Genomic DNA, 22,413 nt, shown 5'->3' on the forward strand with positions numbered 1-22,413 from the left:
TGTGCCTGGGTCGACGGTGAAAGGGTCAACCACCATTGGTTGACAGTAAAAAAGTTCGACATGGGAAAAGTTTGATGTGAGTTTTTCGTGAATTTGTACTTGACCATCCAAGTGGGTATAAGGGGAGAACATAATAGTGAGCGCAGTTGACATAGACAATCCAAAAATGTTGACCTTTTTTTCTGTGTCGGCCTTTTGACTGTCGACCAATAGTGGTCAACCTAATGACTCATACCTCCCCGGAGCAATGGCATCATATGTATTTGCCTATATGGCTTATGCCTGTATCTTATGCCAAAGCTGCTTGTGTAACAGTAAAAGTCCTCCACAAATATCGTATTGACCACTCTCATTTATGTATCCTGTTAGGCGCTGCAGAACCCTTGTGGCGCCATATAAATAAATGATGATAATAATAATAATAAGCAGGGGGATAAATAAAGAGCATTTATGACGTCACTGAGATAAGTGAAAAAGTGCGGTTTATTCAATATAAACATCTACCCACAAATAAATGTAACAACATTTTCCCATAAATGCTAGAATATGTTCCACATACGTCAAGCATTTATTACTGTAGTTACGATGAGGAAAGCACTACAATGTAAATGTTTCCTTATAAAACGGTATATAGAAGAGAGGCGGTATACAGAGGAGGCGGTATATAGAGGAGAGGCGGTATATAGAGGACAGGCGGTATGCAGAGGACAGGTGGTATACAGAGGAGAGGCAGTATGCAGAGGAGAGGCGGTATATAGAGGAGAGGCGGTATACAGAGGAGGCGGTATATAGAGGAGAGGCGTTATACAGAGGAGAGGCGGTATACAGAGGAGGCGGTATACAGAGGACAGGCGGTATACAGAGGAGAGGCGGTGTGCAGAGGAGAGGCGGTGTGCAGAGGAGAGGTGGTATATAGAGGACAGGCGGTATATAGAGGAGAGGCGGTATACAGAGGAGAGGCGGTATACAGAGGAGAGGCGGTATAGAGAGGAGAGGCGGTATATAGAGGAGAAGCGGTATACAGAGGACAGGCGGTATGCAGAGGAGAGGCGGTATGCAGAGGAGAGGCGGTATACAGAGGAGAGGCTGTGTACAGAGGACAGGCGGTATACAGAGGACAGGCGGTATACAGAGGACAGGCGGTATACAGAGGAGAGGCGGTATACAGAGGAGAGGCGGTATAGAGAGGAGAGGCGGTATACAGAGGAGAGGCGGTATATAGAGGAGAGGCGGTATACAGAGGAGAGACGGTATACAGACGAGAGGTGGTATATAGAGGACAGGCGGTATATAGAGGAGAGGCGGGTATATAGAGGAGAGGCGTTATACAGAGGAGAGGCGGTATACAGAGGAGAGGCGGTGTGCAGAGGAGAGGCGGTGTGCAGAGGAGAGGCGGTATATAGAGGACAGGCGGTATATAGAGGAGAGGCGGTATATAGAGGAGAGGCGGTATACAGAGGAGAGGTGGTATACAGAGGAGAGGCGGTATACAGAGGAGAGGCGGTATAGAGAGGAGAAGCGGTATACAGAGGACAGGCGGTATACAGAGGACAGGCGGTATGCAGAGGACAGGCGGTATGCAGAGGAGAGGCGGTATGCAGAGGAGAGGCGGTATGCAGAGGAGAGGCGGTGTGCAGAGGAGAGGCGGTATACAGAGGAGAGGCGGTATGCAGAGGAGAGGCGGTATGCAGAGGAGAGGCGGTATGCAGAGGAGAGGCGGTGTGCAGAGGAGAGGCGGTATACAGAGGAGAGGCGGTATGCAGAGGAGAGGCGGTATGCAGAGGAGAGGCGGTACAGTATGTAGAGGAGAGGCTGTATACAGAGGAGAGGCGGTATATAGAGGAGAGGCGGTATGCAGAGGTATGAAGGCCAGCACATAATAACGGTAAGAGTAATATGTAACCATCGTACCTGAGAAATCCAGTGCGCAGACCCCTCTCTGGTGCTGTCCTTTTAGCAGAGATAAGCACTTCAGTGTCTGAGTATCCCACACGTGAATCGCTGCATCTCTCCCAATCTGCAGCACCAGGAAATATTAGTTTATGTGAGTAGTTTACAATGGATTAAAGAACAGGAGCAACCCCATCCACGTACTGATTCTATATGTTAGCAAAATCATTGTCATATACTCATCCCAAAGGCCATATACATTACTTTACAAGCCAAAACCAAAATCCCATGTAGAGTATATGCATATGCTTTCTGAATTGAACAGATCACGATAAAAAAAGAACCACACACTTATCAATACACAACAGCATTTCCATGACAAGTCTAAATATTGGACTCCACTCCAAACACTAGATCAGGGGATCACACGGGGCGATTTCAGGACATTTTTGAAGCAATCTCACGACATCTCTTAGAAAATGCTCCTACATCACTCCGTGGCCCTTTTTCAGATCTGATCGCAATACAAATTTTTGGGGAAAATGGGCAAAACCATGTGCACTGCAGGTGGGGCAGATGTAAAATGTGCAGAGAGAGAAAGTTTTGTGTGAGTTATTTTGTTTCTGTGCAGGGTAAATACTGGCTGCATTATTTTTACACTACAATTCAGATTTCAGTTTCAACACACCCCCCCCAAATCTAACTCTCTCTGCACATGTTACATCTGCCCCACCTGCAGTGCACATGGTTTTGCCCATTTTCCAAACAAATTTGTACTGCGATCAGATCTGAACAAGCCCCCGTGTGTGGGGGGCATAGCGAAAGCCATGTGCGGCCCTGCGTGTCGATATCATGCGGCGATTAATATCAGAGCTAAACTCTGCTTAAAAACCGTCAACAATGCCAACTCACAATGTAATAATTCTGTTAATATGACATTACGTCAATGTTAACATTGCGAGTTTCTACATCCGATATAATATCCATTCCGACATTATCTGAGTTACTTTCCGTCAGTCTCCTGTTAGTTCTCCCACTGCAGTCAGCTTTTGTGTGGCTCTAATTGGCCTCAGCTCCAGCAAGAGCCATTCCCGATACTCCCATCGCCTCACATTAGAAGAAGCCAACTCTCAGCAGAACTCAGGGGGTAATTCAGGCATGATCGCACAGCTGGAATTGGCATGGTCAGCGTTTAGTTAAGATGCCGCCCGCTAGAGTGAAATGCCGCTGTAAGAATGAATATGATCGCTGTGTGAATGGACAGCTACAACTCTGTGTGTACAGCTACAAATCTATCCGCACCGGGCAGATATGTCCAAAACCATCGCTACAGGCTCACATCTAATGATTTGTACACTGGGCAGCAGTCATGACAGGCACAGAGTCGGCAGAGACTTACTCAGCGGTGCGATGGAAAAAGGCGTATGCGGCCTGGTGCTGACATCACACACCCTCCCCTAAAACACTCAGGCACGCCTAGCGTTATCACAGACACTCCCAGACACACCCATCCGCAGCGTGTCGATAATCGGACACCGCGCGAATTACCCCCTAAGTTTTACTAGCAGTTGCTTCTCATGTCAACCTCATGTTCCAGCGCTTTCCCTCCTTCCATCCCAAGTCCCCACCATGCTACCAGTCATTACCATCCATGTAAAACTGTGCTACAGTCCACAGCCAGGAGGCCCAGGGCCCATAAAGAGTTGGACATATGCATTATTATATACAGTATACATATAGGAATACAGACCACAGTAATCACTTCCTGAATAAATCACGGGAGAGCCAATGGTAGAGACTCCCAGTGATGGCTACCGAGGGCAGAATTCAGTGATAAGACACCGATGGCGGAAGGGCTGTTTCACACAGTACGGTTCCTGCCGCACGGTGAAATCCCGTACGGTCAGGGAGCCGCGCCGCACTCAGAATTTTATAATGGCAGGGATGGCCACAGCCCGGCAGCCGTCCCTTCCAGTGGGGGGATCCGGCTGCAGCCGTGCGGCCGGGCCGTGGCCGTCCCGTGTGAATGGACACAATAGTGTCCATTCACAACTGCTGAGTGCGGCACGGCTCCCTGGCCGTACGGGATTTCACCGTGCGGCAGGAACCGTACTGTGTGAAACAGCCCGAACTCTTGGATGAATAGGTAAATACCAGGCGTTCAGCCTTCTGAAAAGACATAACGAGACCCTTAGGGCTGTTTCACACAGTACGGTTCCTGCCGCACGGTGAAATCCCGTACGGTCAGGGAGCCGCGCCGCACTCAGAATTTTATAATGGCAGGGATGGCCACAGCCCGGCAGCCGTCCCTTCCAGTGGGGGGATCCGGCTGCAGCCGTGCGGCCGGGCCGTGGCCGTCCCGTGTGAATGGACACAATAGTGTCCATTCACAACTGCTGAGTGCGGCACGGCTCCCTGGCCGTACGGGATTTCACCGTGCGGCAGGAACCGTACTGTGTGAAACAGCCCTTAGGTCTGTCTCCCGCTCCTTCGCTGTCTAGCGGCTCCCTGTATCTCATTGCATTCATCTAATGCGCTTTCTCTGCAGTGCAATCAGTTAATTACATTTCCCGATTCACCAGAGCTTGGGTCTCGGCTAATCTCGTGCTCTTCCAGTGTCCCTTTATACAGAGCATAGGCTGCTTTCACACAGGTACAGCATCTCTCTCTCTCTCTCTCTCTATCTATCTATATATATACATATACAAACTGTTCTTCTATTTCTACTTTAGCCTTCTCTTGCCTTGTTCCATCACACACAATACTTCCATCATCTGCTCCCCGTACAGTGTCACGGTCGTATACTGACCCCCCCCCCCCCCTCCCTTCCCCCATTGTGCAGATGTGCTACAGTTGGTTTAGTCCACACGTCTACAATCCATTTACACTCGGGGTCCCATAGTAACATCCCGATTGCGGTTCTATAATCAGTAATGACCTTGCTTCCGTATGTATGATGTGTTTATTTTCTTCTTTTATCATTTTATTGTATTCTCTGTCCCATTTTCCTGTGTCCTTGAGCTTTCTCCTTCCCTCTCCCTCCACAATTCTTTGTGACCGCGTCACGGGTTTCATGAAGCTCCCAATTCCTTTCCTGGCAGACAATGGCTCCCGAGCTGTGTACACGGCTTATTCCGCCACAGAACAGCTCTGTGCTCCCATTATAGCATCACATAACGCACCTGCCAACTGCAAGACATGACAAAGGCAAACCCCCGGCACACGGGAGCCCAAATATTCCCACAGCCTCAGACAGCAGCCGGCGCAAATGTCTCATTCATTGTTTTCCTCAGGATCTCTCTTCTCATTTGTATGTGTGCTGCTTATACTTCTCCATATAGCACTAAATAACACAACAAGAACATATTACACCTATGCCCCCACCTGTGTGTACCTGTCCTGTGTGTGGGAAAGTGTAAATGTTTCCCCCTGTCTGCAGCATTGACCTGCAGACTCTCTGAAAGTCTATCAGACTTTTAAGGGGTGATTTTAATGGACTCCTGCGTGTTCCACCGTGTCCCGCATGCGCATGGTCTTTTATGCGTGTGTGCAGGCCTCTTTTGCGATGGTTTTGGCGACTTGCATAGTCGCCAAGCCATACGCATGGGTGGTGGCAGGGAGGGCGGGGGTCACCCATGAATACACCCAGTGTTTTTTTGGCATGGCTACGCTGCGATGCTCGCAAAACAGGTTCACCCCCTTAGCGCGGTAACAAAGATGTTGGTGTAGAATGAATTACCAAACGTGGCTCTACTTCCAACTGAACACAATGGGTTTTATATTCTATTTGGCGGGCTTTTAAAATTTGGAACGGCGTAACGCCCGGCATGGCACTCACAGTCAGTGTAACGCCCGGCATGGCACTCACAGTCAGTGTAACGCCCGGCATGGCACTCGCAGTCAGTGTAACGCCCGGCATGGCACTCGCAGTCAGTGTAACGCCCGGCATGGCACTCGCAGTCAGTGTAACGCCCGGCATGGCACTCGCAGTCAGTGTAAGGCCCGGCATGGCACTCACAGTCAGTGTAAGGCCCGGCATGGCACTCACAGTCAGTGTAAGGCCCGGCATGGCACTCACAGTCAGTGTAAGGTCCGGCATGGCACTCACAGTCAGTGTAAGACCCGGCATGGCACTCACAGTCAGTGTAACGCCCGGCATGGCACTCACAGTCAGTGTAAGGCCCGGCATGGCACTCACAGTCAGTGTAAGGCCCGGCATGGCACTCACAGTCAGTGTAAGGCCCGGCATGGCACTCACAGTCAGTGTAACGCCCGGCATGGCACTCACAGTCAGTGTAAGCCTCAGCATGGCACTCACAGTCATTGTAACGCCAGGCATGGCAGTCACAGTCAGTGTAAGGCCCGGCATGGCACTCACAGTCAGTGTAAGGTCCGGCATGGCACTCACAGTCAGTGTAAGGCCCGGCATGGCACTCACAGTCAGTGTAAGGTCCGGCATGGCACTCACAGTCAGTGTAAGGCCTGGCATGGCACTCACAGTCAGTGTAAGGCACGGCATGGCAATCACAGTCAGTGTAAGGCACGGCATGGCACTCACAGTCAGTGTAAGGCACGGCATGGCACTCACAGTCAGTGTAAGACCCGGCATGGCACTCACAGTCAGTGTAACGCCCGGCATGGCACTCACAGTCAGTGTAAGGCCCGGCATGGCACTCACAGTCAGTGTAAGGCCCGGCATGGCACTCACAGTCAGTGTAAGGCCCGGCATGGCACTCACAGTCAGTGTAACGCCCGGCATGGCACTCACAGTCAGTGTAAGGCCCGGCATGGCACTCACAGTCAGTGTAAGGCCCGGCATGGCACTCACAGTCAGTGTAACGCCCGGCATGGCACTCACAGTCAGTGTAACGCCCGGCATGGCACTCACAGTCAGTGTAAGGCCCGGCATGGCACTCACAGTCAGTGTAAGGCCCGGCATGGCACTCACAGTCAGTGTAAGGCCCGGCATGGCACTCACAGTCAGTGTAAGGCCCGGCATGGCACTTACAGTCAGTGTAAGGCCCGGCATGGCACTCACAGTCAGTGTTACGCCCGGCATGGCACTCACAGTCAGTGTAAGACCCAGTGTAATTTCAGGTGTGGCCCTTACAGTTGGTGTAAGGCCCAGTGTGGCCCTTAACAGTCAGTGTAATTTCAGGTGTGGCCCTTAACAGTCAGTGTAATTTCAGGTGTGGCCCTTACAGTCGGTGTAATTTCAGGTGTGGTCCTCACAGTCAGTGTAATTTCAGGTGTGGCCCTTACAGTTGGTGTGAGGCCTGGTGTGGCCCTTGCAGTCAGTGTAAGGTCTGGCCAGGAGTGCTCTATACTGACAGCCAGTGCCATCGTAAATGTCCACCACCAAAACGCTGCTGCTTTGGAAATAAAGCCCAATAGGATTCAATGAATAAGCAACGAGTGACCACCCATCTGTCAGTCCCCTGTTAGATAACGGCTAATCTGTCCTGTCCGGCCTTAGACACGTCTATACAGACGACAGCCTACTCTGACGTTCCACAAAACGATGTTACTTAGAAGAACGGCTTTGATGAGATTTGGAAAAGTGACAAGTCACGCTCGGTAACAGCAGAATATTTCAGTACAGTTTCCATGTTATACCCATAACACACAGCATGACCCAGCTGTTACAACACACGTTGGTGTCAGTCTGCCGCCGGATCCTTTGTTGTACAGTACAGTGACATAGCTGGTGCACTGTGCCCCGGGCTCACAGTCCCAAGTGACGGATGTTTCTTTGTCATGATTACCTCAATGTAAGAGATTACTCTCTTTGTATCACTCATACATTGTGCGCTGCATTATTTATACATGTTCCCACCTTCAGGATCTCCTTCTGCGTGAGAGTGAGTCTCTACAGCCCTCAGTTCTCTACCCACAGAGCGCTGTCACCTTCCGGTAAGACCTGCGTCACCTGGCACGCAATCCATCTGCCTCCTACAGAGCGCTGTCACCTTCCGGTAAGACCTGCGTCACCTGGCACGCAATCCATCTGCCTCCTACAGAGCGCTGTCACCTTCCGGTAAGACCTGCGTCACCTGGCACGCAATCCATCTGCCTCCTACAGAGCGCTGTCACCTTCCGGTAAGACCTGCGTCACCTGGCACGCAATCCATCTGCCTCCTACAGAGCGCTGTCACCTTCCGGTAAGACCTGCGTCACCTGGCACGCAATCCATCTGCCTCCTACAGAGCGCTGTCACCTTCCGGTAAGACCTGCGTCACCTGGCACGCAGTCCCCCGCTCCATCTGCCTCCCACAGACCGCTGTCACCTTCCGGTAAGACCTGCGTCACCTGGCACGCAGTCCCCCGCTCCATCTGCCTCCCACAGACCGCTGTCACCTTCCGGTAAGACCTGCGTCACCTGGCACGCAGTCCCCCGCTCCATCTGCCTCCCACAGACCGCTGTCACCTTCCGGTAAGACCTGCGTCACCTGGCACGCAGTCCCCCGCTCCATCTGCCTCCCACAGACCGCTGTCACCTTCCGGTAAGACCTGCGTCACCTGGCACGCAATCCATCTGCCTGTACCAGTAATCTGCCATTGGTGGTGAGAGCTGGCTGTCCAGCATCTACGTAGCTGTATACAGGGTGGCGGATGCCTCTTACCTGGCCGGTTGCTACATAATCTTTCACTGGGTGAATGGCCAGACTGAGGATGTCGTCGTCATGGCCCAGGTACAGTCTTTGGCCGTGCTGCAGCCTGTTGTAGACCACAGCCACCGCTGCTACGTGATACACCACCTCCCCAGTCTGAGTGTAGAACAGGTTGTTCCTACAGTCAAAGCCTCTGTAGCTGGAGAAGACAAAGAGAGGACAATAAATGAAGAGACAATAACCGCGGCTGGTATTAGATCAGGGATCCGGCCATGCTAACAGTCCAGGTTTGAGGATACCATACTTAAGCACAGGTGCTCAAACAAGGACATCATTAAAACAGGGACTGTTAGTTTGCCTTAAGGAATGAATTGGTTGCTATGGGCAACATCCCATGTGAACTAGAACTCTCAGCTGAGTAACTTTCCCCCGTTGGGTCCTTATTTGCCTGTTACTCTTCCGCCTGACACTGATACATTGTTACTATGGTAACTAGATGACGTGCATGGGGTATAATGGGACATTCTGCGCTCAGGCTCCACTGAGCATGTTCTGTATGAACTGCTTCTCATATGTGTGTGCGCTTGGCACTGTAAGGGGCACACAATGCCCAAAACACCAGTGATTACAATTTGTCACGCGAATACCCACTTAGAGCAATGATTCCCAACCTGGGGTGCGGTAGCAGACAGACACAGAGGGGCCCGATTCCTGGCCGCACACTACTCCTTACTGTAAGGACACGCATACCGCTCACTTCCACTCCTAAGTACTGTGGGTATATCAAATTAAGTGGAGGGGTACTCATACATGAATAACCTAATCAAGGGGTACGGGAGAGAAAAAAGGTTCGGTCAGTGGGGCACAGGATGACAGGATGCCGCCGCAGCACAGCCTCTCTCCCCAGCTCAGCAAATGCTGCTCAGTGCCGTATGCTGGGCTGGGGAGAGAGAGACAGCTGCAGCGGCAGCCTGTCCTCTCTCTACCTTTGTGTGCCGCCCACACCCTGCATCCCAGAGGACTGGCCAAGCCCCCTCCATTTTACCGGGAGCCGGACGTAATGTCGGCGCCCCTGTGTATATATACACATGGCCATAATCGCTTGCGCAATTTCAGCAGCTGCCTCTTTATAGCAGGCATGTCAAACTCAAAATCCCAACTGGGTCGAATAAGCAAGGTCTGAGTCTTGTGGGGGCCGCAAGAAAAAGAAAGTCTTATATACAATTCTCAAAGGGTTATGAGAAAAACACAGAAAACACTTACTTTAATGAGGGTGAACAACAGATTCTGGCAGATACAGAAATGAATATCTGTGGCAGGAGCTGTTATTCCCCTCATATATAAAAGCTTTCGGTCCGGCAGCCAATTAAGAGCCGCAGCTGCCGGACCGCAATTGGCTCAGGAGCCGGAGCCTTCCACGAGCTCTGATTGGCTCAGGAACCTGAGCCTACCGCGAGCTCCGATTGGCTCAAGAACCAGAGCCTTAATTAAAATACTGAGAGTTTCCTTTAGGCCTACTTAGGTTGGCGCAGAGCTCGTGGGCCGCAAAAGCAGGCGGCTGGGGCCACATGTGGCCCGAGGGCCGCGAGTCTGACATGCCTGCTTTATAGAATATGCTCTGTGGAAATGGTTCTTCAGTCACTTGCACAATAAACGTATGAAAACGGGACACAAGGCAAACTTACCCATGAACAAATTTTAACTTCAAGCTTTCGTCCGGCGCCTTTTCTCGTTTCAGGGAAGGCAATGCACTTTGCCTTTCTTTGTTTTGCTGCTTGAGCTGAGGTAGATCTTCTTTGTAAACCTTGAAATGACAATGTGATAACTGAGGGTGAGTTCTCTGCCTTGCTGTGCTGAAACTATAAATGGCAGCTCTCATGTATTGGCACCACTGACACGGCAATGTTCCCTGCTTCCAAAGCGCCTCAGGCCTGAAACTGTTCCAGGACTGCCAACTGCTTCACGGCTGCATCGTGTAATCAGACACATCTCCCCGTACCCTCTGTTACCCCACTTCCCTGACAGCAATATGGAGAGTGACACCGGCACTGTCCTACTGTATCGGAGGGCAGCATACAGAATACAATAAGCACAATGATATCATTGAATTCTCCAGATACAAAAATAAAATAAATAGACAGTTTTTACTGTATTCATTTCACTATGTGATTATTTGGTACTTGTTTCCTAGCACGGCGCCAGCGATTTTAATTGCAGGCATCGGGACCCAAAAAATTGCGTCGATCGCATCGCATACAACCAAATCGCATGCGATGCGATCGATACGATTTTTACATTGGAATCAATGTAAAATGGTCCCTGAGACCCAATTTTACATTGGGACCAATGTCAAATACACCCTAGACCCCAATTTTCATTGCATACCCCCCCGCATGGGTCAAATGCCCCCCCATTGTTAACGCCACCCCACTATTGACGCCAACCCGAAGCGTGGCGAGCGGTGGCAGTACACGTCCTCCGACCTTTTCATACCCCCACTATCCACGTCGGCGTGGAGTTGATTTTGTGGAGAGCGCAGCGAGCCACCGAGCCCGAAGCGTGGCGAGTGCATCGAGCCCCGTGAGGAGACGCGCATTACTTCACAGGTATTATGAGGGCGCTCGCCACGCTTCAGGCTCAGTGGCTCGCTGCGCTCGCCACACTTTATAAAATCAACTCCACGCCGACGTGGATAGTGGGGGTATGAAAAGGTCGGAGGACACGTACTGCCGCCCCTCGCGGCCTCGCTGCGCTCGCCGTGTGAGGGTGGCGGCTAGTGGGTGACAGCAGTGTGAGGGTGGGTGACAGCAGGGTGAGGGTGACGGCCAGTGGGTGACAGCAGTGTGATTGTGGTGGGTGACAGCAGTGTGATTGTGGTGGGTGACAGCAGTGTGATTGTGGTGGGTGACAGCAGTGTGATTGTGGTGGGTGACAGCAGTGTGATTGTGGTGGGTGACAGCAGGGTGAGGGTGAGTGGGTGACAGCAGTGCGATTGTGGTGGGTGACAGCAGTGTGATTGTGGTGGGTGACAGCAGTGTGATTGTGGTGGGTGACAGCAGGGTGACGGCCAGTGGGTGACAGCAGTGTGGTTGTGGTGGGTGACAGCAGTGTGAGGGTGAGTGGGTGACAGCAGTGTGATTGTGGTGGGTGACAGCAGTGTGATTGTGGTGGGTGACAGCAGTGTGATTGTGGTGGGTGACAGCAGGGTGACGGCCAGTGGGTGACAGCAGTGTGGTTGTGGTGGGTGACAGCAGTGTGATTGTGGTGGGTGACAGCAGTGTGAGGGTGAGTGGGTGACAGCAGTGTGATTGTGGTGGGTGACAGCAGTGTGATTGTGGTGGGTGACAGCAGTGTGATTGTGGTGGGTGACAGCAGTGTGATTGTGGTGGGTGACAGCAGTGTGATTGTGGTGGGTGACAGCAGTGTGATTGTGGTGGGTGACAGCAGGGTGAGGGTGAGTGGGTGACAGCAGGGTGAGGGTGAGTGGGTGACAGCAGTGTGATTGTGGTGGGTGACAGCAGGGTGATGGCCAGTGGGTGACAGCAGTGTGATTGTGGTGGGTGACAGCAGTGTGATTGTGGTGGGTGACAGCAGTGTGATTGTGGTGGGTGACAGCAGTGTGATTGTGGTGGGTGACAGCAGGGTGATTGTGGTGGGTGACAGCAGTGTGATTGTGGTGGGTGACAGCAGTGTGATTGTGGTGGGTGACAGCAGTGTGATTGTGGTGGGTGACAGCAGGGTGATTGTGGTGGGTGACAGCAGTGTGAGGGTGGGTGACAGCAGGGTGAGGGTGAGTGGGTGACAGCAGTGTGATTGTGGTGGGTGACAGCAGGGTGAGGGTGAGGGTGACAGCAGTGTGAGGGTGGGTGACGGCCAGTGGGTGACAGCAGTGTGATTGTGGTGGGTGACAGCAGTGTGATTGTGGTGGGTGACAGCAGTGTGATTGTGGTGGGTGACAGCAGTGTGATTGTGGTGGGTGACAGCAGGGTGATTGTGGTGGGTGACAGCAGGGTGATTGTGGTGGGTGACAGCAGTGTGATTGTGGTGGGTGACAGCAGTGTGAGGGTGGGTGACGGCCAGTGGGTGACAGCAGTGTGATTGTGGTGGGTGACAGCAGTGTGATTGTGGTGGGTGACAGCAGTGTGATTGTAGTGGGTGACAGCAGTGTGATTGTGGTGGGTGACAGCAGGGTGAGGGTGAGTGGGTGACAGCAGTGTGATTGTGGTGGGTGACAGCAGTGTGATTGTGGTGGGTGACAGCAGGGTGAGGGTGAGTGGGTGACAGCAGTGTGATTGTGGTGGGTGACAGCAGGGTGAGGGTGAGTGGGTGACAGCAGGGTGATTGTGGTGGGTGACAGCAGGGTGAGGGTGAGTGGGTGACAGCAGGGTGATTGTGGTGGGTGACAGCAGTGTAATTGTGGTGGGTGACAGCAGTGTGATTGTGGTGGGTGACAGCAGTGTGATTGTGGTGGGTGACAGCAGTGTGATTGTGGTGGGTGACAGCAGTGTGATTGTGGTGGGTGACAGCAGTGTGATTGTGGTGGGTGACAGCAGGGTGAGGGTGAGTGGGTGAAAGAAAAACTTGACTGTCGACCACGTTCCAACCTAACGCTTTAGTGTCTAACTTTGGTTACTGTCCATCTAGACGCGGTTGACCATCCTTAGGGTTCTACTAAGCGCGGTCAACCATAACATGTTCGGTCTAGATGCTGTCAATCCGGATACGGTGCTTATTAGAGGCTCTTCTGTAATACATTCACTAAAGGTCCTAAAAGGGAAAAGTGGGGATGTTGCCCATAGCAACCAATCACATTCTAGCTATCATTTCGGTAGAAAACGTTAGAGAAAATCTGATAGGTTGCTCGGGGCAACACCCCCACTTTTACATTTATCCCTAGGCATCTATGACATCACTATAGAAAACTAATTCTAGCAACCAGTTAGTGACAGCGGCCACTGCCATCAGTTCACCAGTGTTGTCGACAGTAATTAGGTTTACCGTGTGTAGGTCGACCCTTAAGGTCGAAGTGCACAAGATCAACTCTGAAAAAGAGTAGTCACAAGCAAAAGGTTGACATGGCCGCCCCTTCCACCGCCACGGAATCCCCTTGGTACCATGCGAGGGGATGTGTGTGAACAGTCGCATGCGGTTGTAGGGGAGAGAAATCATTGGATGGTGGCTGATGATGGCGCAAATACGCGGATGCGGCGCAGGCCCCCCCCCCCCCCCATCAGAAATCACCATCCGACCAGAATCACCCCTATCGTTACTAACATTATGTCTAGAAAACCTGGTCAGTGTTTCCGGTACGGGGGTCCTGGTCCCCACAGAACACCCGTATTTATATACACACAGTTATATTAGACACACTTGTATTTGGTACAGACCTACATAGAATTCCAGCCCATATGCTGCTGATGTAATGAGAAGGATATCTCCCATCTCCTGCAGATCTCTAGGCAATAGTCCAGACAAAAGACATATGTTGTAAAGTCAGCACAAATGGGAACGTGAGGTGTTGGGAGATATGTACGGAAGCCCGATCTCCGCAGGTCTCAGAGGGTGTATAGAATATGTGGGACTGAGGGTGGCGGATTGTGTATATGTTGGCCGGGTTTCCTAATATGATAGCACAGATGTGTGCCCCTTCCGCAGCCACTTTCCAGGGACTTGCTGCAGCTTTGTACGGAGCAATATGAGATCCATTAATGCCTATGTTTGTGTACTTAGTCCCTATTTAATTAGTTTTTGTAATTAGCCACTTTTCCTAAATAATTAAGCATCACTGGTCAGACGCACTCTCTAGCTGAGCGTATCTAACGTTTCCTAAAGTGGACGGAATGCTGGCGGTTTTGGGGTCATATCAAATCTTTGGAGCCTGTTCCTGCTACTTCCTATTTGATATTTAGTAATTTTAAACTTGCAACAAATCTGATTATACAACACCAAATGACATTCATTATGTTGACATGTCCAATACGTTGACATTATGAATGTTGACATTTATGTTTTAACTGCAGAACAACCACAATCCATAACTGCAGTCTACCCCTAAGCCCAAATGCAGCCTATCCCTATACTGAAGTGCAGCCTATCCCTATACTGAAGTGCAGCATATCCCTATACTGTAGTGCAACCTAACCCAAGTGCAGCCTATCCCTAAACTGAAGTGCAACCTAACCCTATACTGAAGTGCAGCCTATCCCTATTCTGAAGTGCAGCCTATCCCTATTCTGAAGTGCAGCCTATCCCTATTCTGAAGTGCAGCCTATCCCTAAACTGAAGTGCAACCTAACCCTATACTGAAGTGCAGCCTATCCCTATTCTGAAGTGCAGCCTATCCCTAAACTGAAGTGCAACCTAACCCTATACTGAAGTGCAGCCTATCCCTATACTGTAGTGCAACCTAACCCAAGTGCAACCTATCCCTATACTGTAGTGCAACCTAACCCAAGTGCAACCTATCCTTATGCTGAAGTTCAACCTTTCCCTACACTGAAGTGCAGCCTATCCCTATTCTGAAGTGCAGCTTATCCCTATAGTGGAGTAGAACCTAACCCCAAGTGCACCCTATCCCTATATTGAAGTGTAACCTAACCCCAAGTGCAACCTATCCCTATACTGAAGTGCAACCTATCCCTATTTCAAGTGCAGCCTATCCATATACTGAAGTGCAGCCTATCCCTAAGCCCAAGTGCAGCCTATCCCTAAGCCCAAGTGCAGCCTATCCCTAAGACCAAGTGCAGCCTATCCCTAAACTGAAGTGCAACCTATCCCTATTCTCAAGTGCACCTATCCATATACTGAAGTGCAACCTAACCCAAAGTGCAACAAAAATGGTTAGGTCTAAATACAAGTGGGCTAAGGGACCTAGTAACAGGACACGGGAGAAGTGGGGGCAGAGAGAGGAGCAAGGTCGGAACAAGGGACCAACACGGACCCTCGTGGGCTCGCTTCATCTGCCGCTCTTTTCGGCTTGGTGGCTCCGCTTCGCTCACCACCTGGTTACTAAAGGCAACCAGTGGTGGCGAGGATACTGAAGGAGCACGCCCCCGGCCTTGCTCCTCCCCCTGGGCGTGGAAGGTCCTTTAGCCCACTACAATTTAGCAACTACCTAACCTAACCCCAATTGCAGCCAAATCCTAATATGAAGTGCAACCTACCCCTAAACCCAAGTGCAGCCTAAACCTCAATGCATGGTAACCCTAGCCTAAAGTGCAGCTTAACCAGGCCTAACCCCTAAGTGCCCTTATCCTAGCCCTAATAGAAAACTAACCCTGGCCCTAATTGCAGCCTAGACCTAATTACATGTGTCAACATTTTGGTGACTTTTTGTAATCGTGAACACTCTAAATATTGACATTATGAAACAGATGATGACGTCCTGTTCCTGATTACAGTGAGATTGCATGGAATAATGGCCAAAACTCTGCATATCCCAGCTCTGAGCGGAATGATTCATCTAATACTTCATGTATTTACTGAATTGCTGCAGCACAGTGGTGGCGCAACCACAGGAAATTGCTACGGAGCTCAGCAGAGCAGAGAACCAGGACACAGCCCCTCTATTCCCCCCTCAGTCTGGCACTCAGGCAGCGAGGGGATTTGCGACTCCTGAGGGTGACAAGTTGGTAATAGTCGCAGCAGTCAGCCGCGTCAGACCGGTAACTATGCAATTAGCTTACTGCTGTGCCTTGGGAAATGGTTTTGGACTGAGCCGGTCTCAGCATGTGGCTGTAACTGTAGAGAAATCTCTAAGGCTTCCGGCCTCTTATTCATCTCATTTATTTATTAATATTTATTTATTCAGCGCATAAATATTACACAGCGCTTTACAGAGACTATTACAGCGACACATCAGTCCTTCCCCAGTGGAGCATACTATCTATATGTTACATGTACACATACACAGAGACTATTACAGCGACTGACATCAGTCCTTCCCCAGTGGAGCTTACTATCTATATGCCCAGTTACATGTACACATACACAGAGACTATTACAGCGACTGACATCAGTCCTTCCCCAGTGGAGCTTACTATCTATATGCCCAGTTACATGTACACATACACAGAGACTATTACAGCGACTGACATCAGTCCTTCCCCAGTGGAGCTTACTATCTATATGTTACATGTACACAGACACAGAGACTATTACAGCGACTGACATCAGTCCTTCCCCAGTGGAGCATACTATCTATATGCCCAGTTACATGTACACATACACAGAGACTATTACAGCGACACATCACTCCTTCCCCAGTGGAGCTTACTATCTATACGCCCAGTTACATGTCCACATACACAGAGACTATTACAGCGACTGATATCAGTCCTTCCCCAGTGGAGCTTACTATCTATACACCCAGTTACATGTACACATACACAGAGACTATTACAGCGACACATCAGTCCTGCCCCAGTGGAGCTTACTATCTATATACCCAGTTACATCTACACATACACAGAGACTATTACAGCGACTGATATCAGTCCTTCCCCAGTGGAGCTTACTATCTATACGCCCAGTTACATGTACACATACACAGAGACTATTACAGCGACTGACATCAGTCCTTCCCCAGTGGAGCATACTATCTATACGCCCAGTTACATGTACACATACACAGAGACTATTACAGCGACTGATATCAGTCCTTCCCCAGTGGAGCTTACTATCTATACGCCCAGTTACATGTACACATACACAGAGACTATTACAGCGACTGACATCAGTCCTTCCCCAGTGGAGCATACTATCTATACGCCCAGTTACATGTACACATACACAGAGACTATTACAGCGACTGATATCAGTCCTTCCCCAGTGGAGCTTACTATCTATATGTTACATGTACACGTACACAGAGACTATTACAGCGACTGATATCAGTCCTTCCCCAGTGGAGCTTACTATCTATACGCCCAGTTACATGTACACATACACAGAGACTATTACAGCGACTGACATCAGTCCTTCCCCAGTGGAGCTTACTATCTATACGCCCAGTTACATGTACACATACACAGAGACTATTACAGCGACTGACATCAGTCCTTCCCCAGTGGAGCTTACTATCTATACGCCCAGTTACATGTAAACATACACAGAGACTATTACAGCGACTGACATCAGTCCTTCCCCAGTGGAGCTTACTATCTATATGTTACATGTACACATACACAGAGACTATTACAGCGACGGACATCAGTCCTTCCCCAGTGGAGCATACTATCTATACGCCCAGTTACATGTACACATACACAGAGACTATTACAGCGACGGACATCAGTCCTTCCCCAGTGGAGCATACTATCTATACGCCCAGTTACATGTACACATACACAGAGACTATTACAGCGACTGACATCAGTCCTTCCCCAGTGGAGCTTACTATCTATATGCCCAGTTACATGTACACATACACAGAGACTATTACAGCGACACATAAGTCCTTCCCCAGTGGAGCATACTATCTATATGCCCAGTTACATGTACACATACACAGAGACTATTACAGCGACTGACATCAGTCCTTCCCCAGTGGAGCATACTATCTATATGCCCAGTTACATGTACACATACACAGAGACTATTACAGCGACTGACATCAGTCCTTCCCCAGTGGAGCATACTATCTATATGCCCAGTTACATGCACACATACACAGAGACTATTACAGCGACTGACATCAGTCCTTCCCCAGTGGAGCTTACTATCTATACGCCAAGTTACATGTACACATACACAGAGACTATTACAGTGACTGACATCAGTCCTTCCCCAGTGGAGCATACTATCTATACGCCCAGTTACATGTACACATACACAGAGACTATTACAGCGACTGACATCAGTCCTTCCCCAGTGGAGCTTACTATCTATATGCCCAGTTACATGTACACATACACAGAGACTATTACAGCGACTGACATCAGTCCTTCCCCAGTGGAGCTTACTATCTATATGCTGTTACATGTACACATACACAGAGACTATTACAGCGACTGACATCAGTCCTTCCCCAGTGGAGCATACTATCTATATGCCCAGTTACATGTACACATACACAGAGACTATTACAGCGACACATCAGTCCTTCCCCAGTGGAGCATACTATCTATATGCCCAGTTACATGTACACATACACAGAGACTATTACAGCGACACATCAGTCCTTCCCCAGTGGAGCTTACTATCTATATGCTGTTACATGTACACATACACAGAGACTATTACAGCGACTGACATCAGTCCTTCCCCAGTGGAGCTTACTATCTATACGCCCAGTTACATGTACACGTACACAGAGACTATTACAGCGACTGACATCAGTCCTACCCCAGTGGAGCTCACTATCTATATGCCGTTACATGTACACATACACAGAGACTATTACAGCGACTGACATCAGTCCTTCCCCAGTGGAGCTTACTATCTATACGCCCAGTTACATGTACACATACACAGAGACTATTACAGCGACTGACAACAGTCCTTCCCCAGTGGAGCTTACTATCTATACGCCCAGTTACATGTACACATACACAGAGACTATTACAGCGACTGACATCAGTCCTTCCCCAGTGGAGCTTACTATCTATACGCCCAGTTACATGTACACATACACAGAGACTATTACAGCGACACATCAGTCCTTCCCCAGTGGAGCTTACTATCTATACGCCCAGTTACATGTACACATACACAGAGACTATTACAGCGACTCTCATCAGTCCTTCCCCAGTGGAGCTTACTATCTATACGCCCAGTTACATGTACACATACACAGAGACTATTACAGCGACTGACATCAGTCCTTCCCCAGTGGAGCTTACTATCTATATGCCCAGTTACATGTACACATACACAGAGACTATTACAGCGACTCTCATCAGTCCTTCCCCAGTGGAGCTTACTATCTATACGCCCAGTTACATGTACATATACACAGAGACTATTACAGCGACTGACATCAGTCCTTCCCCAGTAGAGCTTACTATCTATACGCCCAGTTACATGTACACATACACAGAGACTATTACAGCGACTGACATCAGTCCTTCCCCAGTGGAGCTTACTATCTATACGCCCAGTTACATGTACACATACACAGAGACTATTACAGCGACACATCAGTCCTTCCCCAGTGGAGCTTACTATCTATACGCCCAGTTACATGTACACGTACACAGAGACTATTACAGCGACTGACATCAGTCCTTCCCCAGTGGAGCTTACTATCTATACGCCCAGTTACATGTACACATACACAGAGACTATTACAGCGACTGACATCAGTCCTTCCCCAGTGGAGCTTACTATCTATACGCCCAGTTACATGTACACGTACACAGAGACTATTACAGCGACACATCAGTCCTTCCCCAGTGGAGCTTACTATCTATACGCCCAGTTACATGTACACATACACAGAGACTATTACAGTGACTGACATCAGTCCTTCCCCAGTGGAGCTTACTATCTATACGCCCAGTTACATGTACATATACACAGAGACTATTACAGCGACTGACATCAGTCCTTCCCCAGTGGAGCTTACTATCTATATGCTGTTACATGTACACATACACGCTAGGGTTTATTTCCGTCAGAAGCCATTTAACCTACAAAGTATGGGTTGGATTGTGGGAAGAAACCCACACTTGCATGGAGAGAACATACAACCTCCACACATACAAAGCCGAAATAGAACCCTTGACCTCAATGCCATCCTGCGGCCCTTTTAGAAAACGGATGGTAAATAAAACCCCTGGTCTACTGCGAGCATCCTGGAATCCCAAAACGTGACTTTCTGGGGAGAATCCACCAAAGGCACAATCGGATCATCTTGGGTGACCATCGGATTGTCAGACAGGAAGTCCGCGTTTCGGAGGCCAGCAAAGCTGCATAGGAGGTCACTCCCTGTTACCGCCCAGTCCATGCCCCCAAATAGCCAAAGCATGTGAATCATGTTGCTGCTTAGGAGGCACTGCGACCGTCGGCACAATCACTGATCTGTACATCCCCAGTGCTGACCCGGGGTCTGATTCACAGCTGATCACTACTCTGCTATTTGCAGATCATAGCGAGCAGCTCTCTGACCGTACAGTGCTGACGTCACAGGCCCTCCTTTAAAACACCTGGGCATGCCTGCATTTTTTTCTGGCACCCCCAGAAAACATCAGGTTACCAGCCTGAGACTCCGGCTTCCTGTCCGTCAAACCGCGACTATGTCCCCTCGCGCCTGCACAATGAGTACACATGCGCAGTCATTCCATAATTGCTCGATCTGCGTATTTGCACAACGATCAACTCTGAATCAGGCCCGCTGTGAGTAAACAGATCAAAAACCATCAGAGATCTATGTATACAGCGGGTTTATGAACATGTCTGAATTAGCCCTCAGTTCTGTGCGTGTAATGTAAGTGCAAATACGGCCTACTGCGTGGAATTCGGATTCTGGCCACAGTACGTATATCCTGCCCCGTGCATGGCCATAGTACGTATATCCTGCCCCGTGCATGGCCATAGTACGTATATCCTGCCCTGTGCATGGCCATAGTACGTATATCCTGCCCCGTGCATGGCCATAGTACGTATATCCTGCCCCGTGCATGGCCACAGTACGTATATCCTGCCCTGTGCATGGCCATAGTACGTATATCCTGCCCTGTGCATGGCCATAGTACGTATATCCTGCCCTGTGCATGTTCAAAATCCATCATCGTCTATGCAAGCGGCGCACTCAGATCCTATATAGACATTGAAGTCCTTGCAAAGCTGTTAGATGTACCGTATGCACTTCAGGATGGCATTGAGACCTGTCCTCGGGGAACGTCGCATCTGCCAATCTTTGCCAGGCATATTTGGTAAATAAAAGAAACCCACATAAAATCCTCTCAAGACCGGTAAAAATCTGTTCTACATTTGCTTAAAATGATAGTTACATTATTAATGGGGCCTTCTGTGCGTTATCAGTGTACACCAATGGATCTTTGATGCCCCATTAAAAGTGGTTAGATGATAATCCTATAGATTGTAAGCTTGCGAGCAGGGCCCTCCTACATTTTGACTGTCTGTAAATACCCTGTTTTGTTGTATCACTGTCTCCTTTGTAAAGCGCAACGGAATATGCTGCGCTATATAAGAAACTGTTAATAAATAAATAAATAATAACTCAAATAAAAGAACCATCACGTGAATAATGCAGGAAATGCAATGTACACAGACACTTGTTATCTGGCTGTTCCCCTGTGAATCAGAAGGAATTCCAGCTATTTCTAGAGCCGGTGGATTTCCGGGGAGTTTGCTGCGCTGCGGTGCTCACCTGGCGATCGTAGTTGATTTGAATCTCCTGCTCGATATCAGAGTCTAGTTCGGGCACATCTGATAAATCGGAATCAGACTCTTCACTGCAGGAGTCCGTAATCCCCTCTATGAATAAGAAACATAACATCAGGCACACGGAACATTTTACATCCGAATGTCTACAGAGGCTTATCTAGAACTGTCTGGGAACTATTGTCATTTTGTGATGGGTCCCCCTGCGCACCATCGTAAGGTATACTCACTGACACTGTATTGCTATCTGTCGGAACCATGTAGCAGCAAAGGGGGTTTAATGTAAATGCCTTGCCCCTACTGCATGATGTCACAAATCATGACATCACACAGTAACGTCATTCAGCTCCCGGACAAGCGCAGGAGGTTGGTTGTCATACCGGGTGCCCGGCTATTAAACAGTACATTATAAATACTGTATGTGTAATATTTATTAGTATACACTTCTAGCATGCAATATTATATTCAGTATTATGGGCCTTATTCTGGTCGATGCGTACTTTCCCGAACTCTTTCGGATGGCGTTTTTTAGCCGTCTGTGCATGCGTGGGCAACGCTATGCGCA

The 22,413-nt window shown here is 49.5% G+C and overlaps 1 protein-coding gene across 6 annotated transcripts in view; it reads right to left on the reverse strand.

The window, feature by feature from the left end:
* Positions 1-22,413, reverse strand: part of EML6 (EMAP like 6) — a 201,057-nt gene that overhangs the window by 95,343 nt on the left and 83,301 nt on the right. For all 6 annotated transcript variants that reach the window (XM_083175222.1, XM_083175218.1, XM_083175217.1 and 3 more), the window contains exons 12-15: positions 21,835-21,941; positions 10,187-10,305; positions 8,514-8,700; positions 1,912-2,017 (exon numbers count right to left, since the gene is read on the reverse strand). In XM_083175222.1, coding sequence (XP_083031348.1) covers positions 1,912-2,017; positions 8,514-8,700; positions 10,187-10,305; positions 21,835-21,941 — 519 coding nt within the window. The remainder of the gene's footprint in view (positions 1-1,911; positions 2,018-8,513; positions 8,701-10,186; positions 10,306-21,834; positions 21,942-22,413) is intronic.

This window comes from Crinia signifera, chromosome 3, assembly GCF_055691185.1.
Source record: "Crinia signifera chromosome 3, ASM5569118v1, whole genome shotgun sequence".
In the NCBI taxonomy this organism is placed as follows: Eukaryota; Metazoa; Chordata; class Amphibia; order Anura; family Myobatrachidae; genus Crinia; species Crinia signifera.